The following is a 16,370-nucleotide window of genomic DNA, read 5'->3' on the forward strand; positions in this document are numbered from 1 at the left end:
AAGCGCTTTTTGCACCGACCCCAAACGCTGCTTTCTTTGTGGTTGCGGTCTTCGAGCCAGACCGTAACAGTTGAATTTGAAAAGAATTGTGTGAATAGTCTTCGAGAAATTGGTTGGACAAAACTGTCGGGCAGATGGATGGACGGACAGAATTCCTGGTACATCTATATACCCCCGCCCTATGGGGGATGATTAATGATTCTACCTTCTGCCTCTTAACACTTAAAATTACGTCATCTACACATCTGTATGTGCAGTCTAATGTGGAAGAAGGGATGCTAATCATGCAAGCTTACTATTTTCTGTGTCCTTGACTCCTCCTGCACCTCCTGTTTGTGAATGTCAATCTGCATTAGTTTGTGAATGTTTCAGGTCCTAAAGTAAATGTTGAGGATCAATGATTGAGGAGGCTTGTTGGGAAGATGATTGAGCATACACTGGTCTAACCTTAGCAGGTTCCGATTATACAAACCACGGCAGGAGCAGGATGTCAAAAATTAAACTTTCCTGTATTCAGAAATTGAATTATTTATTTAAAGTGGCAAAATGCATAGTAACATTTGTGTTAAATAAGAAGTCAGACACCTCTGCATAGTCACCTTGACTTCATATACCAAGTTCTTAACTGAATTAAAAATTAATAAGTTTACTTGAATACAGTTCTGCTCATCTGACAGATAAAATACAGTGGTGCACTGAAACTAATTCTGGCTTAACATGCTATGGGAATTATGGTAAATACTATGATACTCAAAAATTGGACATGAGCGCCCCCTCATGTTGTATTTTCGGCAGGAGAACTGGAAAAAAATTGTGATCCATAAGCTGGTGAGATGAAAATAACTTTTGAACTTTTCAACATGGCAGAGAGCAATGAAGGATTCATCTTGATAAACAATGCTTTTATTAACGTTCTTCTACTGTTAGCTGATGATTTTGTGCATTTATAGCATACGCAGTTTACAAAAAAATGCTTTAGGGTCAGGTCAAACGATTATGGAGCTACAGTTTTGCTGTTCAATGGGCTGTAACTCTTACACTAAAAAACCTACAACATTCTATTATACATATTTCTGTAGGTATTAGTCAGTGGTGATTTGCCCAACTTGATTTTTTAATGGAAAACTTGAAAAAATGCTTGGTTATGGAGCTACAGAAATAATACATCAGTTTTTTATGGTTTGCGCAAAAGTGCATAACATGCTGTTCTTGTTCAGACATTGTAACAAATTGGCATAGATAAGTTACATAACATATTTATCTATCATACTACCAATTTTTGAGCAAAAAATGTTTCCACTTGTGAACTTATGGGGAAGAGTATCAATTATGGAGCTACAAGTCCACTATGGTTATGGAGCTACAAAGTACTGTATCAATATGGCATGAAGACTTTTATTGTAAAAAAAAAAAAAAGAAAAAAAAAGAGGTCATAAATGTTCCAAACTTATTTATAGTACACTGAAGGCAAACTTTATAACAATAAGTATGTTAAATTCTCATAAAACAATATAATATATAAAAATAATGCAGCGTTTCTGTTGGTAAGGTTTTGCCGGGGTGCAGCACCCACAGTTTCACCAGTGAACTAAATTATCACACTTAATTATCACATGTACTATGCTGTACCAATTCTGAATCTCTGGAGCACTGACTTAAAATAGCCAACACCATGTTTTACAGCCTGCCATCTTGCTTTAAGGTAGCAGATCAAAGCATATTGTAAAAGCTTTCAACCCTTAAACTTTCGTCACCAATTTTTCATCAAATCTGTGAAACCCGAGTCATAGCCTAAGTATCACGAATCTGCCAATTCTACAAATAATGTGTGAAAGTCTGTTTAGGACAGTAATAATATGAATGAATAAAAGTAACAAATACAATAAAAACATGTTACTTTAAATTTTTTGACAAAGTATTAGTTTTGTGAAAATGTGGTAAAAAGTCAGCGCTGAGAGGTATCAACAAATTTGAAAGTTACTTTTTTTCTCTCAGTTGCAATATTTTCCTACTGAATCAATTAAAAATTGAAAAAAAAGTTTAAAAAAATAGGGATTCTAAGCTGACAACTTATTCCATGCAGTAAATCCTAAGAATAACTTTGATTTTTATCATACATAATAATAATAATAATGGATTGGATTTATATAACGCTTTTCTAGACACCCAAAGTGCTTTACATTATTCATTCGCTCTCACATTCACACTCTGGTGAAGGTAAACTACATTTGTAGCCTGACCCTAACCCTGGGGCAGGCTGACAGAAGCGTGGCTGCCAATTCACACCTATGGCCCTGGCACTGGAGGCAAGAAGGGTGAAGTGTCTTGCCCAAGGACACAACAGACTAGGACAGAGGGGGATTTGAACCACCAACCCTTTGGTTATTGGACAACCCACCTGAGCCACGGTCACCCCCACATTCACTTTCCCTTGACCTGACCATTTAGCAGATGAATTAAAACATGCAAAACTTTTACTTTTACCCAAGTAGCAGGTCACGATAAATTGTGTGTCAGCCATTTTTAATTTCACTACGACAACAAAAGCACTTGAACACAACGCATTTGTAATTTCAAATTCATAAGTGGAAATGATCATCTTCCTGATAGCACGTGAAGGCAGCATGAAGACAGACAAAAGATGCAGCTGTTCCTCACATCATATTTAACCAATACAACTCCTGTGAAGGTGAGGATGTCCACTTTTGTTAAATGCATCAGCTCCTCTTGCCATCACTCACATCTCAGTTGAAATGGACTAAAACAGAAGGAGAGTGAAGGAGGTACAAATTTGGAAATAAGAAGTGGGAAGGGTCTCTCCTCATGTCCTTGATGTCACTGACACAAACAGACACTTAGTCACTACATTCTGTGAAGTCAAGCACCTTTTGTGAGTGGCCTGTGCTACTTCGCTGAAAGTAAGAAAAAAAATCCTCCTAGTATGATACAAATGGACTCATAAAGATCATAAAGACCCCCAGCCCCTCACCTGTTGGGTACATCAATGTTGATAATGCAGGTCTCTAGGAGCTCCCCCTGCTGGTCGGTGCAGGAAACCAAGATCCAGCGCTGGTCATGCGACAGGCAGTAGCCGACAAAGAGTACATTGTATTTGGGAGGAAGCTCTGTCCACATCTCCCCTGGTTCTGGCTGTTTGGGACGGGTTGGGCCGAGGATGAATGGAGGACAGTAGAGCTGCAGTGGACTGGGATGCTGCAAAGGAAATTAGGAATAATGCAATAGAATGCAACAATGGGGAAGTATAACGGCATGATTTTAGCTTTGTGTGCATAAAAGAATGTGATAATTTTCACACTTTCTGCAGGTTTCAATATGATAAAATTCAGGCCTTCATACATGTTCTTGGAAGCTCTCTGATATTTCATTCTCGCTCTCTCTCTATTTCATGTGGACTTCAGATTTGTTGTCTTGAACCGACTTCAGCAATGCACTAAATGCAATGTTCTCAAACCAAAGCTAGTTGAACTTGCATCCATTTCAATTAATAATTTCAGCCAATTACAACAACAAGCAGCTGTTTTTTATAAGAGGAGTCACCGTATTAGTCTGGTTATGCTATGATGAAGTCTGCTATGCAACACAGTTTGAGTTGATGGTTATTGGTTTCAAGGTGGTTTTGTTCAGTCAATCAATCAATCAATCAATCAATCAAATTTTAAATTAAACTCTTACGCCAATTCACAGACACCCAACAGAATCCTCCAGGAGCAATCACGTACACACTCAATACATACACTAGTGTGCATAAGTTCTAGGCCAATATTAGGTTTGTTTAGTTACGATCTAAAAAGCTAACGGTGGCCAAAGAATTTTGCACAGTACTGTATACTTTCCCAAAACACAATTTAAAAAATGAAAGACATTAAAGCAACATTAGCGCCATTATCCAATCAAATTTTTTTTAATTGTTAAGATGAAATTTATGACCGTTCAAGGCTGAAACTGGCCTGGATTTTACTTTTGCTTCATAAGACTTTTTACAGTCCTGTAGAAATCTGCTCCTACACTTAACATACAGAGAAGCCCCAATAATCACATTTAAAACTAAAGCCTTAGAAATGTTTTTACTAATTAGATGAGTTTTTCTGAATGAGATTTTCATCAAATTCTGACATTCAATGTGTCCTTGATTTGGCATCTACAGCACTGAAGCTGTGACTTGTAATTTTTTCCTGTGAAATTAAAAAAAAAATCCAAAAGCAGATTTATTTTATATACTTTTCTACCTTGTACGACCCTAAGACTTAAAAATTAAAAGCAAAAAAAAAAAAAAAAAAATTGAGCATTTCACACACAAACAGCAGCAGATAAAGCAGATTTCTGCCTTTATAAGCCATATAGGAAGTTCATTTTTATATTTTTAGTCATCTTTGCATCCTACAGGAAAATGTTATGGCTGTACGTCCCAAATGAAAGACGTAGTAATGATCGATCTGTAAAACATCCTTAATTTTAGTGTAAAACTGATGTATGGGTGATTTGATTCTGAATGCTTCATTATACCCAGGTCAGACCAACTGGTAACTACATGCCAACTACTGGTCTGCAATGTTCTGAAACTCAGACCAAACTAGTGCAACTCACTCTGTATTTCCATTTTAACTGTTAGCTTTCCAGGCTTTTGTTTGTAGCAATTTTTACTAATATGTATTATTAAAAAAAAAGAGAATCAAAAATTTGTCCTGTTTGTTTCCAGAGCAGTACTGTTGTTTAGTGTCATGTCTTACAAGCAGAGAAAACTATTTAGACAGGATATAGCAGGGAAATGACTAATAATAATGCTGCACTTAGTGATGACAGGGGAACTATGGGCTATGAATTAGAAAATCACACCCTATATTGGACAACATCCTAAAGTCAGCCTCTGGCAATTTGACTAATGCCATCATTGGACTTGAATTTAGCTGAGATGGATCAATTTACACTACCGCAACACATATCTGAAAATCTTTAACCCATAAAGATCCAAACATCCATGATCGACCAAAAGCATCTACTGATAATGTTAAATAACTTCTGATTCACTAGTCTTGCCAATAGCCTACATGTAAATAATTGGTGTAAAATGCAGTTTGTTGTTTTTTCATGGTCATAAGATATGACCCATTTGGACATTCAGGAGCTCCGTAGTGAATGTGAAAACACCGTCATCTTCTACAACATTGATTAACCAGTAAAATCTATGGAGTCTGACAAATGACAGTGGATGAAGATGTTTGCATGTTCAGTTGTTGATATATATTGTTGAAAAAGCCCTTTTTTTCTAATTTGATCTAATAACTGTTAAAGTCACTTCCATTTTCTCTGCTTTTATATAATAACCTTTATGATCCATAAACTAAATATAGGTGAATACCTGATTTTCACTGAAAAATACAAAATGCAGAGGATAATTCTATAATAAATGGTGATAATTCACTTGGGAAAGACAAAGAAAAATCCTTTGGAAGCAGGGACAAACATACTTGTGGGTCTTTAAGGGTTAAAATGGTTTCATCTTATATGTGAATCTTTGGTCTGAACTTGGAGTTAGTCTTTTAATAAGTATCCCTACCTCTGGACTCTTCAGCACAGCATTGACAGTGGATACTGGTCCAAAGCCAGTGAGGGACTTGATATGTGTTTGCTGGGGGAGCAGTCGTCTGCACTGGGAGTAACAGGAGAAGGCCAGGGATCGGAGGTGCTGCAGGTATAAGTGGCTCTCACCACTGGCTGGTTGGAGAAGGTACTGACATGGCACCACCTGTAGAACCAAGGCAGGTCTCATTGCCTCAGGTAAAGCCTGGAGCATCTCGGTGTAGCAGCGTAAAAGCCCCAGCATCCAAATTCTTCCTGTCTCCACTTCCTCACTGTCCTCTTCCTCCCCCCCTTCATTTCCTGCTCCACTTGAGCTGAGAAATGCATCGACGATATAAATCACAATAGCTGGTGGATTGGTGTGGCTATCAACAGAGTCAGCAACAGTCGGGATGCCGATTCTGCATTGCTCAGAGGCACTGAAACAGAAAAAAAAAAAAGAAGTTGAGATATATGGTAAACTACTGAGTGCCAATCTGCACTTTTACCCCTTAGGGGTCTAAGGGTATTTTCTTGATTTTTACATACTTTCTTAAATTCACCCATTTAAGGTACTTGCAAATAATACAATACTCAAGTGTTCTATATCAAAATGTTCAGGAAAATCTCAACTTTATGTAAACAATGGCCTATTTTTGCCCTAAACCTCAGCAGAAAGAGATAATTAAGCTCAAATCAGGTGATTGGGTGCTTGAAATAGGTTTACCAAAGTCTTAGCTTCACAAAAGTTGTGGAATATATAAATAAAATAATAGGTAAGTTTAGAAAACATGTCCAAATGAAATATTGTAATGCTTTTTTTTATTTTGCAAAAATGTTGTCTGTCATTCTCTTTTCACCAAATGTGAGATAAATGAGGTTGAATAATGACTTCATATTACATATCAAGCTTCCTTAGATGAGTACAAATAAGAAAGATGCATTCAATTCTATTCCATTTTATTAAAGATCATATTTACAATATTTACATAGTGGATATTAATTTTATTTATTTATTTATTTTACTTTTCATTATTCATGCTGTGCAGTAAAACAGCTGCACACATGCACATAAGTCAAGTCAAGTCAGTTTATTTATATAGTACATTTAAAAACAACAGAGGTTGACCCAAAGTGCTTTACAGATAAAGGCTGTAACAGCATTTAGAAATCAGAGTAGAACATGGGCTACAGCATAAGAAAGGCAAAGAATATAACACAAGATAAAAAAAAAAAAAATTAAGACTCAGGGATATGAATTATCAATAAGCATATAAGTGAAAGTTAGTGAATAAATAGAGATCAACACAACAAGAACAATTTTAATAAATAGAGATTAAAACAAGAAATATGATTTATCCATAATAATTCCAGACTCTCAGTTTAATGTTTGGGATAAGGTAATTTTACGATTTATTTGGGCAGGAGCTAGACCTAGGATAAAATTTAAAACATTTCAAATAGATAAAGAACATGGTGGTTAAGCCCTGCCTAATCTGAAAGAGTATTATTACGCAGCCCAGTTAAGAAATATAGTGTGTTGGTGCTCTCCTGAAATTGAAGCCCAATGGAAAGACATTGAGTTAAATATGGGACATTTTCCACCCCAAACACAATCAGGAGACAAAATGTCCAGTCATGGAAATAAGGAGAACAACATTCTATACAATACATTACTAATTTGGAATGAAGTTGTTAAAAAATACAATTTAGTGAACAATATAAAAAATTTGATTTGGCCCTCCTCTGCTCCAAAGTTTCAACCTGGTAGAACAGATCCAGTTTTTCTAAGGTGGACTGAAAAAGGTCTAACAGCGGTATGCCTGTTCGTAGAGGAAAATATTTTTTAAGTCATCTGAAAAGATAAAAACAAAATCATCTGCATAGCAGTGGTGTTGAATGTTATGTTTTTGTAAAATTTAGCCAAGTGGTAGCATGTACAGTGTGAACAGACGAGGGCCTAAAATTGAACCTTGGGGGACACCGCATGTAATGGAGATAGAGGATGATGTGCAGTTACCCAATTCAACAGAAAAGGTTCGGTCCATCTGGTATGAAGTGAACCAAATCAAAACTGGGTCCTGAAGACCGACACAGTTTTTCAGGTTAGTTAAAAGGATGTCATGACCGATTGTGTCAAAGGCAGCACTAAGGTCACACAGGTCTAGAACAGCACAAGACCAAGAGTCAATACACAGCAGGATGTCATTGAGTACCTTCAGCAAGGTAGACTCTGTGCTGTGTAGAGCCCTAAAACCAGACTGAAATTTATCAATATATCAGAAGTGTTCAAACAGGATAAAAGCTGAGAGGCAACCACCTTTTTCAAAACCTAAGACAAGAAGGGTAGCTTGGAAATGGGCCTGTAGTTTACTGGGATACCAGGATCTAAGTTTGGCTTTTTTAAGAACGGTTGTTCAGTGGCATGCTTAAAGCAAGAAGGGACAACACCATTAATTAGTGAACTGTTAACTATGGCTAAAATCAAGGGGCAGATAGAGGGGAAAATATCCTTAAAAAATGTGAGGGAATGATGTCTGAGGGACAGACAGTGGGCTTCATATGTAAGAACACCTCAGACAATTGAGAGGATGTCACTGGTGCAAAATACTGAAGAAAGTTAACTGGATGGGGACTATCTGTGAGATCAGACAGTGACTGTGATGGTTGCCCTGATGATTTTAATTTTGTCTGTAAAAAAAAATTTAAACTCCTCATGTTTCTTCATTGGAAGACAAGGCAACTGGAGCAGCGGGGTTTAAAAGAGAGTTGATTGTCTGGAACAGCAGTCTGGGTCTATTTGCATCTTTGTTTATAAGGTTACTAAAATAGTCCTTCTAGCCATGTGCACAGAGAGTTGGTAGCATTTTAGATGGTCTTGCAAGATTTCATGTGATACTTGTAGTTTGTCTTTTTTCCATTTATGCTCAGCCTGCCTACAGGCACGTTGTTAAGCGCGGGTAGAATCATTAAGACAGGGTGTAGTATTAGAGATAGATTTCTGAGACTTAAGAGAGGCCACAACATAGAGGGTGACATCACAGTTTTGACAGGTTTTACAGTATTTCTCTCCTGTCTCTCCTCATACCTCTCCACACAAAACTGTAATAGGGAGGGCTTTAGTGATTCCAGAGTGCCTATAGGTTGGTAAAAGTTTACAGATGAAGGATTCAATCAACTATGTCTACACAAGTTGAGGGACACAGGATTGATCCAAATGTGTACAGTAAGAGGTGACGATATATGTGAATTGATCTGTAATTGGCCCCTAACTGTCAGTCATATGGGACATCAATGGAGTGTGTAATGGAAAGATGAGATTCTCCATTCAGGTAAGTATGTGAAGAGCTTTCAACAGCGTAAAATGAGAAAAATATTAAAAATATTTAAAAAACAAAACATGGTGAAACAGTTAAAAAAACATGCTGGTGCATGTGCCGCCCTTAAAGGGTTTTTAAAAGTATCATATATCCGGTTTTACATAGTCTATCAACATCAAACAAAATCTGGGAGTGAGTTTCAAGTCTGCACTTTCCAGTAAAGCTGACACTACCGCTCCTACTGACCTAATTTTTTGATAACGGCACTTTGAATATGTAATGTGATCTGATCATGCCGGCATGATCAGAGACCTATAAGGGTTAAAATGTGAGGTCTTACATTTCAGGGTTTTCTGCTGGTGTGCTAGCTGGTGGTGTGGCAGTTGATGGCCCTTTAGAATTGCTGGTTCCTCCTTGGCTGGTTTCCCCTGTCTGGCCTGAGGTCGTTCCAGTTGGGGTTGCTGCATTTCCAGAACTGATGACCCCAGAGGAAGAATGCTCACCATCAGCTGGAGCCCAAGACTGAGGCTGTCCAGAAGACACAGCCTGGGCAGAGGATGTGGAGGTTGCTGGGGGCTGGGTTTTAGGCGGAAGGAGAAGACTTCCATCCAGAGGCAGAACTGAGAGTTGTGGACCTGCAAAAGGAAGGATTTGTTAAAATTGGATTTGATCCTCTATGCAATGATTTTATTAGTTAAAAATAGGACCAACGGCCATGTAGTTCACTAGCATGTTCTATCAAGAATCAATAACAAGTTGAATTTGTGAGGTTGTCAGGTTCTGCCGCTATGTTAGAGTCTTGCGGTCTTGATACAGGAGATGAATTTCCCAATAGAAGTGGGTGGTACTTTCACTGGAGGATAACTCAACTAATTAAATTAAAGTCCATTTATGGCTTCCTATCAGTGCTCAATAGTGATATCTCTAACCATTTCCACCAAAATATGTAAATCAATAAAGGCAATTTTTTAATACTTCAAAAATGTATCAAAAATTTTAAAATCACAGTTTCTCAAAACTGTGAACAAGCTTTGTAGGCATTGTCCCAGGGAAGTTACATAAAAAATGTGACTTCTCTAAAACTACTGGATTTGAATTCAGTCGTTATGGAGAAGATGTTTGAAGAAATTGTTAATGAAGGCGATGATGACGAAGACGATAATGAAGACAACGATGACGCCAGACACCACCTTCTCAATAGTTCATAGCCTATCGGATGCGCTAAAACCACTGTTGAAATGTTAGAATTATAACTCTGCCATACATTGATTTATAAATATAAAACACATACAGTAGAAAACTAGTAGAAAAACCCTTTCAAAATTCTTTATTCTTATATTCACTGTATGCATTTCATTAATCTCACCTAGCTGCTGCTTGCAGGCATAGGCGTAGAGTTTCAGTTTGCTGAGGTTGTCCGTGTGTTGCTGTCCGGTCCAGGGTCCGGTCAGCCACTGGTCCACATCGAGTTCTTCCACTCGCTCGGCCTCCACTTCCTCCCCCACTCGCACAATTCCATCCCGGGACACCTTGGCCAGAGGACGGTGCTTCCCCAGTCGGCATGTCTGGAAACAGAGTCAGGGTTCACACAATAAAAGAACATTTAGAAATACAAATGATGTGTCTGTTCAGCCGCATGAATGATTGGAGTCATCACTATTATCATTAACCTCATAAACAGCACTGAGTTCCTGGAAGAAGGCTCGGGCTGCACACAGCAGAGAGGAACTGTTAGGGCACAGCACCACATAGGCCACATCCCTCTGTCCCCCATAAGGTTCCAGTAGCAACTTCTCCCAAAATGGTAAAGCCAGTGGAGACAAGGCCAGGAAGTCCCGCTCTCTGTCGTAGCCCAGTAACAGTGTCGGAATAGGTAATGGCTCTGGTGACTCCTCCGAACCTAAGGGAAGTATAGAAAGAATACTTTTACCTTTTGGAATTCATCTCCTGACAAATGTCTGTAAATTTCTTTCTCTACATTATCTAATTCTTCACGTCAGGGGATTAGTCTACAGCTGAAACGATGAATCAATTAATCAACTCAAAATGATTGATCTGCCTTGGCGGAGGTCTGCACTCTCCGAGTGCTTTTCTAGTTTTATATATACTTTTATATTGTTTATTGTTGTTATTTCTATATGGATATTTTTTTATTTATCCTTTTACTTTTATACTTTCTGTAGTTTTTGTTTCAGTTAGTTCTAGAATAAAGGACAAATTGTTTGTTATTTTCAAACATGGCTTTTTCACATTTTTACATTTTTTTTCCCAATTCAGATCATTTTTTCATTGAATCAATGAAAATAATCAATGAATTAATTGATTATTATTGAAAATAAATAATCAATAGCTGCAGCTGTAGATTAGTCTTCTACTTAAAAACAAATCCTGCTCACCATAGGAGCCTCTCCCGGCCATCTTATGGAACTGCTGCCAGGTAAGTGGACCTTGAACATGTTGGATGTTTTCCCAGGTCCGTCCTGTTCTCTTCTTTTGGATTGCATCCTGCAGGAACGGCTGTAAGGAGAGCAACATTCGGACCATATCCTGGGACGACAGCATGCACATGTCCACCACTAGGGAGTCATTCACACAAAAAGAATACACAAGAATGAGTCACAAACAGATGCACACACGTTAACAGATTTCTACACATACAAGAAATAAATATAGAAATGAAGTATATCAGTAGATGACAGTACATTAAATTGTTCTGTTTCAGCTAAGAATACAATATCTAAGCATATAATGCAATCCGTATCATAATACAGGGTGGGAAACTATGATAGCATTAAGAACACAGTTCCTTATAAAATCTGACAAAAAACAGTTTTCCAAAAGTAACAGTGGGATTTGTATGTGCATTCATTACAGTCTCTGTAAAACTCACATCACTATTATCCTGCAAAGATCACCCTGTATCCAAAAACACAAAACAGTGGGTATGTTTTCTCTTCCCTCTTTGGTAATTTGTTGTGATTGCACAAATACTTCTTTTGTATTTTTATGTCTGTGATTCTGTGAGTGCTCTACGGTATTCTAGCACCATATGGTACAACTGTTAGACCACTACTCTATTAAAGCGCATACTCTATTAAAGTCTCTATAAAAAAGACAGTCTTCTTCAGGAACTATAAATCAGCCAAACATAGGAGCATATCAAATATCAACCATATTATGAGCATTTTATACAAATGGTAACATCTCATTGCTTCTTAATGCTATCTTTGTGCAGTCTCTGTTTTTGAGAATCAATATGGAGTCATTATCAAAACTACTATATCACAATAATTACAATTTACACCAAGTATAATTTATCTCATACCACTGTGTCAAATTATGCATATTTTAAGCTTACTGTATATTAAAATCAGAGGTCGATGCATGCTGGATTTTTAAATGCCAGTATAGTAATGATAGGTGAAGCAAGAAAATGTGATAACCTATTAATTGGGCCATGTCATCCCCACCCCTATGCATATCTGAAATTAACCATTTTTGACTAGACATTTACAGTAATTAAACTCCTCTTTTACTCTCACCATTAGTGTGGGGCCAAGGGTGAAGTGCTGTACTCCTAACAACAGCCTGATCGACTTTCCCCCCTGCTGGATTATCCACATACTGCAGCCCCTGCTCCAGAGCATTGTAACACTCCACACAGGCATCGCTGCCATCTGCCCACTGTTTTTCAGACATCCAACTCTGGAGTAGCGCCCCCTTGCGGCCATGGCAGGAACAGCTGAGGGGCCGATGCAGTGAGGCCAGTGAAGTAATGGGCTGAGAGCACTGCTCCTGGAGAAGAATCATGACTGACTGAGATGCTGGGGCTGCATCCTGTGGTCGCTTGGCTCTAGGGTCTCCCATTGACGGGTCCCGTCTACAAAGAGCCAGCCTCCTCTCAGCCGCTCGACCCACCTCAGAGGTCCGACCATAAATATCCAGCTCATCCTCCAGGAAAAGGCCTGTGCCGTGAGCCAACCGCCTGTTCACAATGGCACTGAAGCCGCACATACAGCGGTACTGATCCTCACAGGTAGAATCAGGGATGTACACCCCCACATCTGCTCCTTTGACATTCATATTACAGGCACAGATGCAACAGCTGTCAAAGTTCCGATCCTTGAAGACATTCAGGACGGAGTCTGAGAGCAGGAGGACTGAGTACAGGCTGTGGGCCTCGGGCAGTGTGGGCCCAGGCCGGGCTAGGGGTTCTACTGAACTGAGAGGCAGGCTGGTGGAGGATGTTGAAACAGGCGAGCTCAGCTCAGTTCCATCCTGCTTCACTGAACCTTGCCCAGAACTTGCTGCGTTGATTCCCCTGGGTGTCCGAGGGGTTCGTGGAGTGGGTACAGAGAAACGAGGGGTGGCAGGAGATGGCAGGATGCCAAGGGTGGTGCTCACAGAGGCAGTAGTGGCACTCAACTGGCCATAATCCTGGTCTGGGAGGGTGTTGACACTTGGGATGTTTCTGGGGATGATTAAAAAATAGAAAGACAAAAAGATTCCTGTTACTTTCCATGTAAAAACTCATGATGAACATACAATAAAATGCTCAAAATATAATTTTTGTGTTTTCTGAGTAGGATGCCCATTAGATGTGCAATAAAGCAAAACCTCTCTTCATGTGGTTCAGAATTAAACACTTATAAAATCATAAATCAGACATTACTGTACACACAAATTAACATAATAGAAATCATATACATGTCATTTTTTGTCCAACTCTTGTTTAGTTATCTAGTGAAATGAGGTGAAATGACAGCCCATGACAATTGCGCAGGTGCAGCTGTTTCTTTACTGGATGACTACCAGATGTTTACATTGAAATGAATGTGTTTGTACTTGCCCAACGATTTGGAGCATGCACATAACTCTTAGGGCGTAAAAGAAATTTGGGGAAAAAATTGTATGTGACACTTGTCAAATCTGTCCCTAAGAAAAATAACATTGTGCCAAATTGAAATAGGAACTATGTTTCGTACCAAATTTTCAGTAGTAACATGTTACACTACTTTTTTAAAAAAGTACTTACGTTACTGTAACGTGTTACTTTGTAACTCCTTACACACAGCATTGGACATACATTATAAAATACATTCAGGAAGAAAAACATTAAGGTGTGTGAACAGGCTTTGATATGTATCTGCATGTTTATGTGTATGCAGGGAAACTGCTGCTGACCATTTGTGTGCAATCATATTTGAACATAAGAAATGTACAATTGTTAATGTTACAAATAAGACAGAGCCATACAAAAACAGCAGATATCACACGCACACATAATATGTACACACACAAGAGAAATCTTCGAGTTTAAGTGTAATCTTGAAAATTGGCATAACTTGAGGAAAGGATTTCCAAGATTGTGAGAGGGCCTGTTCTTGAACAATGATCATTTTAAGTCTAACACTAAACATGGTGGTTGTTTTTGTGTTGTAGTTAAGCCCCTACATATATAAAACTGCAAATTAAATCTGGAAGAAATATACCACACATGGGAATAGATCTCAGAATCCCACCTGTAACATAACCATTCACCCAAAGCTCCATTAAGAAAAGACTTATGACTTATAATGTTAACCATTGCTATAAGTGCACTAGTAACTCTTAATAATGTCATCATTTAATCATTTATCGGATTTACACACATGTCATCATAACTGTGTACTTACGTGTATCCGTCTCTGAGGAAAGTGGTTGTTTGGGGGTGCATGACTGTGGAGAAATGTTCCATTTTGGGTAGGAGGGCCCAGGATGGACGGTAGTGGCACTGTTCTGGAAGTTTGAGTGCTGGTAGAGCATGACTGGGGAGGCAGGAGAGTGGGGCGAACATGGAGGAGCCTATCAGAGGCTGATGAAGAGGACACAACGGAAAAAGGACATTTAAGTTGACTGTTTATCTACAGCAGGGCTGTCAAACATGCAAACCTACAAAACCGGCCCACCAAAGGTTCTATACTGGCCTGTGGGATGAATCTGTGACATGAAAGAATTACAGTTATTAACAATCAAGGGTGTCAAAGTAATTTTAGTTCAGGGGCCACATTCAGACCAATTCAATCTCGAGAGGATTAGACAGCTAAAATAATAGCATAATAATAAATAACAAGTGGAAAAGTAAGCAGAGTTTACTAATACACTGCCACTCTCTTTGTGTTAGTGTGAAAAAAGTCATATTACATGATGAAAATGTTTACAATTCAAAACTCTCTTCAAAAAATTGTGAATAATCTAAACAACCATGACCAACCTAATAAAAAGTGGAATTTCAACAATATTCTGCCTGTTACTTTTTAGATCCACTGTGATCTGTAAGTTGAAATGTACATGTGTAAATGATAAGATGAGGCATAATATTGGTAAAACTGCACTTTTACTTTTTTGTGCTAAAACAAAGAGAAAAATTTGTAAATTTTATAAACAGATTATTATGCTATTATTTTATTTCCGGCCCACTTAAGATCATACTGGACTGTATGTTGCCCCTGAACTTAAACAAGTTTGATGCTGATCTACAGTATCCACCATGGGTAAAATATGTTTAAGTATATTTTACCTAAGCCGACTGTAATATACACATATGCACATTTATTACTGTACATAATAAATGTGCATCTTTCCAAGACATTGCGTCTTGTGGCATATCTCATTTTCTCTAATGTCAGATAGTTCAGTTCAGTTATCCAGAGGTTGAATGTAGGTGGATTTCTGTCTTTCCATTTGAGTAGAATGAGCCAACGAGCTATTAAAGTTGTGAAGGCAATGATGTTCTTAAAATTCTTGTTGAAAATTCTGTGGAATCACTCCAAATATCACAGTGACTACATGACAGTCTATTGGGGTTTCAAAGATCTCTGAAAAGAAATTAAATATTGGTTGCCAGAAATTGCTCAATTTGGTGCAAAGGTAAAACATAAGTGAAAGATTTCCTGGGTCCTGGTTACATTTGTCAAGTTTAGAGTCAGTAGTCAACTTTAGTTTGGCCAGTTTTGCTTTAGACCAGTGTAGTCTATGTACAACTTTGAACTGCATTACTAAGTGTATCAGACAGATTGATGATGAATGAATTTTGACAAAGGAGTCCTGCCAGAGATCTTCTGATATTTCTATACCCAATTCCTCTTCCCACTGCTGTTTCTGGATATCAAGAGGGTTCTCTGTATGGTGATTAAGCAAAGAATATACTCCTCCGATGAGACCTCTATTGTGTACTTTCTGCTCCAGAATGGAGTCTAAGAGAGAGCTACTAGGTAGTGAAGGATAACTAGTGATATTATGAGAGATGAAGCTGCGTACTTAGAATCTAGAATCAAGAATCTAAAAAAATAAGACACTGTTATTTTGACTGACCGAGTTTTTGTTTGAAGGACTTGATGATGCCATAAATCCATAGCATCATTTCCACCCGATCCATAACCCAGACATTTACCCACTCGGACTCTGACTCAGGTTTTTGTTTATTCCTTGTTT

At 38.2% G+C, this 16,370-nt stretch overlaps 1 protein-coding gene across 5 annotated transcripts in view; it reads right to left on the reverse strand.

Moving 5' to 3' along the window:
* LOC115429814 (mediator of RNA polymerase II transcription subunit 13-like) overlaps positions 1-16,370 on the reverse strand; it is a 205,558-nt gene that overhangs the window by 15,080 nt on the left and 174,108 nt on the right. For all 5 annotated transcript variants that reach the window (XM_030149546.1, XM_030149548.1, XM_030149549.1 and 2 more), the window contains 8 exons: positions 14,573-14,751; positions 12,440-13,368; positions 11,294-11,473; positions 10,568-10,797; positions 10,264-10,462; positions 9,238-9,532; positions 5,576-6,017; positions 2,990-3,213 (listed from right to left, as the gene is read on the reverse strand). In XM_030149546.1, the coding sequence (XP_030005406.1) occupies positions 2,990-3,213; positions 5,576-6,017; positions 9,238-9,532; positions 10,264-10,462; positions 10,568-10,797; positions 11,294-11,473; positions 12,440-13,368; positions 14,573-14,751 (2,678 nt within the window). The remainder of the gene's footprint in view (positions 1-2,989; positions 3,214-5,575; positions 6,018-9,237; positions 9,533-10,263; positions 10,463-10,567; positions 10,798-11,293; positions 11,474-12,439; positions 13,369-14,572; positions 14,752-16,370) is intronic.

The sequence above is a fragment of the Sphaeramia orbicularis genome, chromosome 12 (genome assembly GCF_902148855.1).
Source record: "Sphaeramia orbicularis chromosome 12, fSphaOr1.1, whole genome shotgun sequence".
NCBI classification, from domain to species: domain Eukaryota; kingdom Metazoa; phylum Chordata; class Actinopteri; order Kurtiformes; family Apogonidae; genus Sphaeramia; species Sphaeramia orbicularis.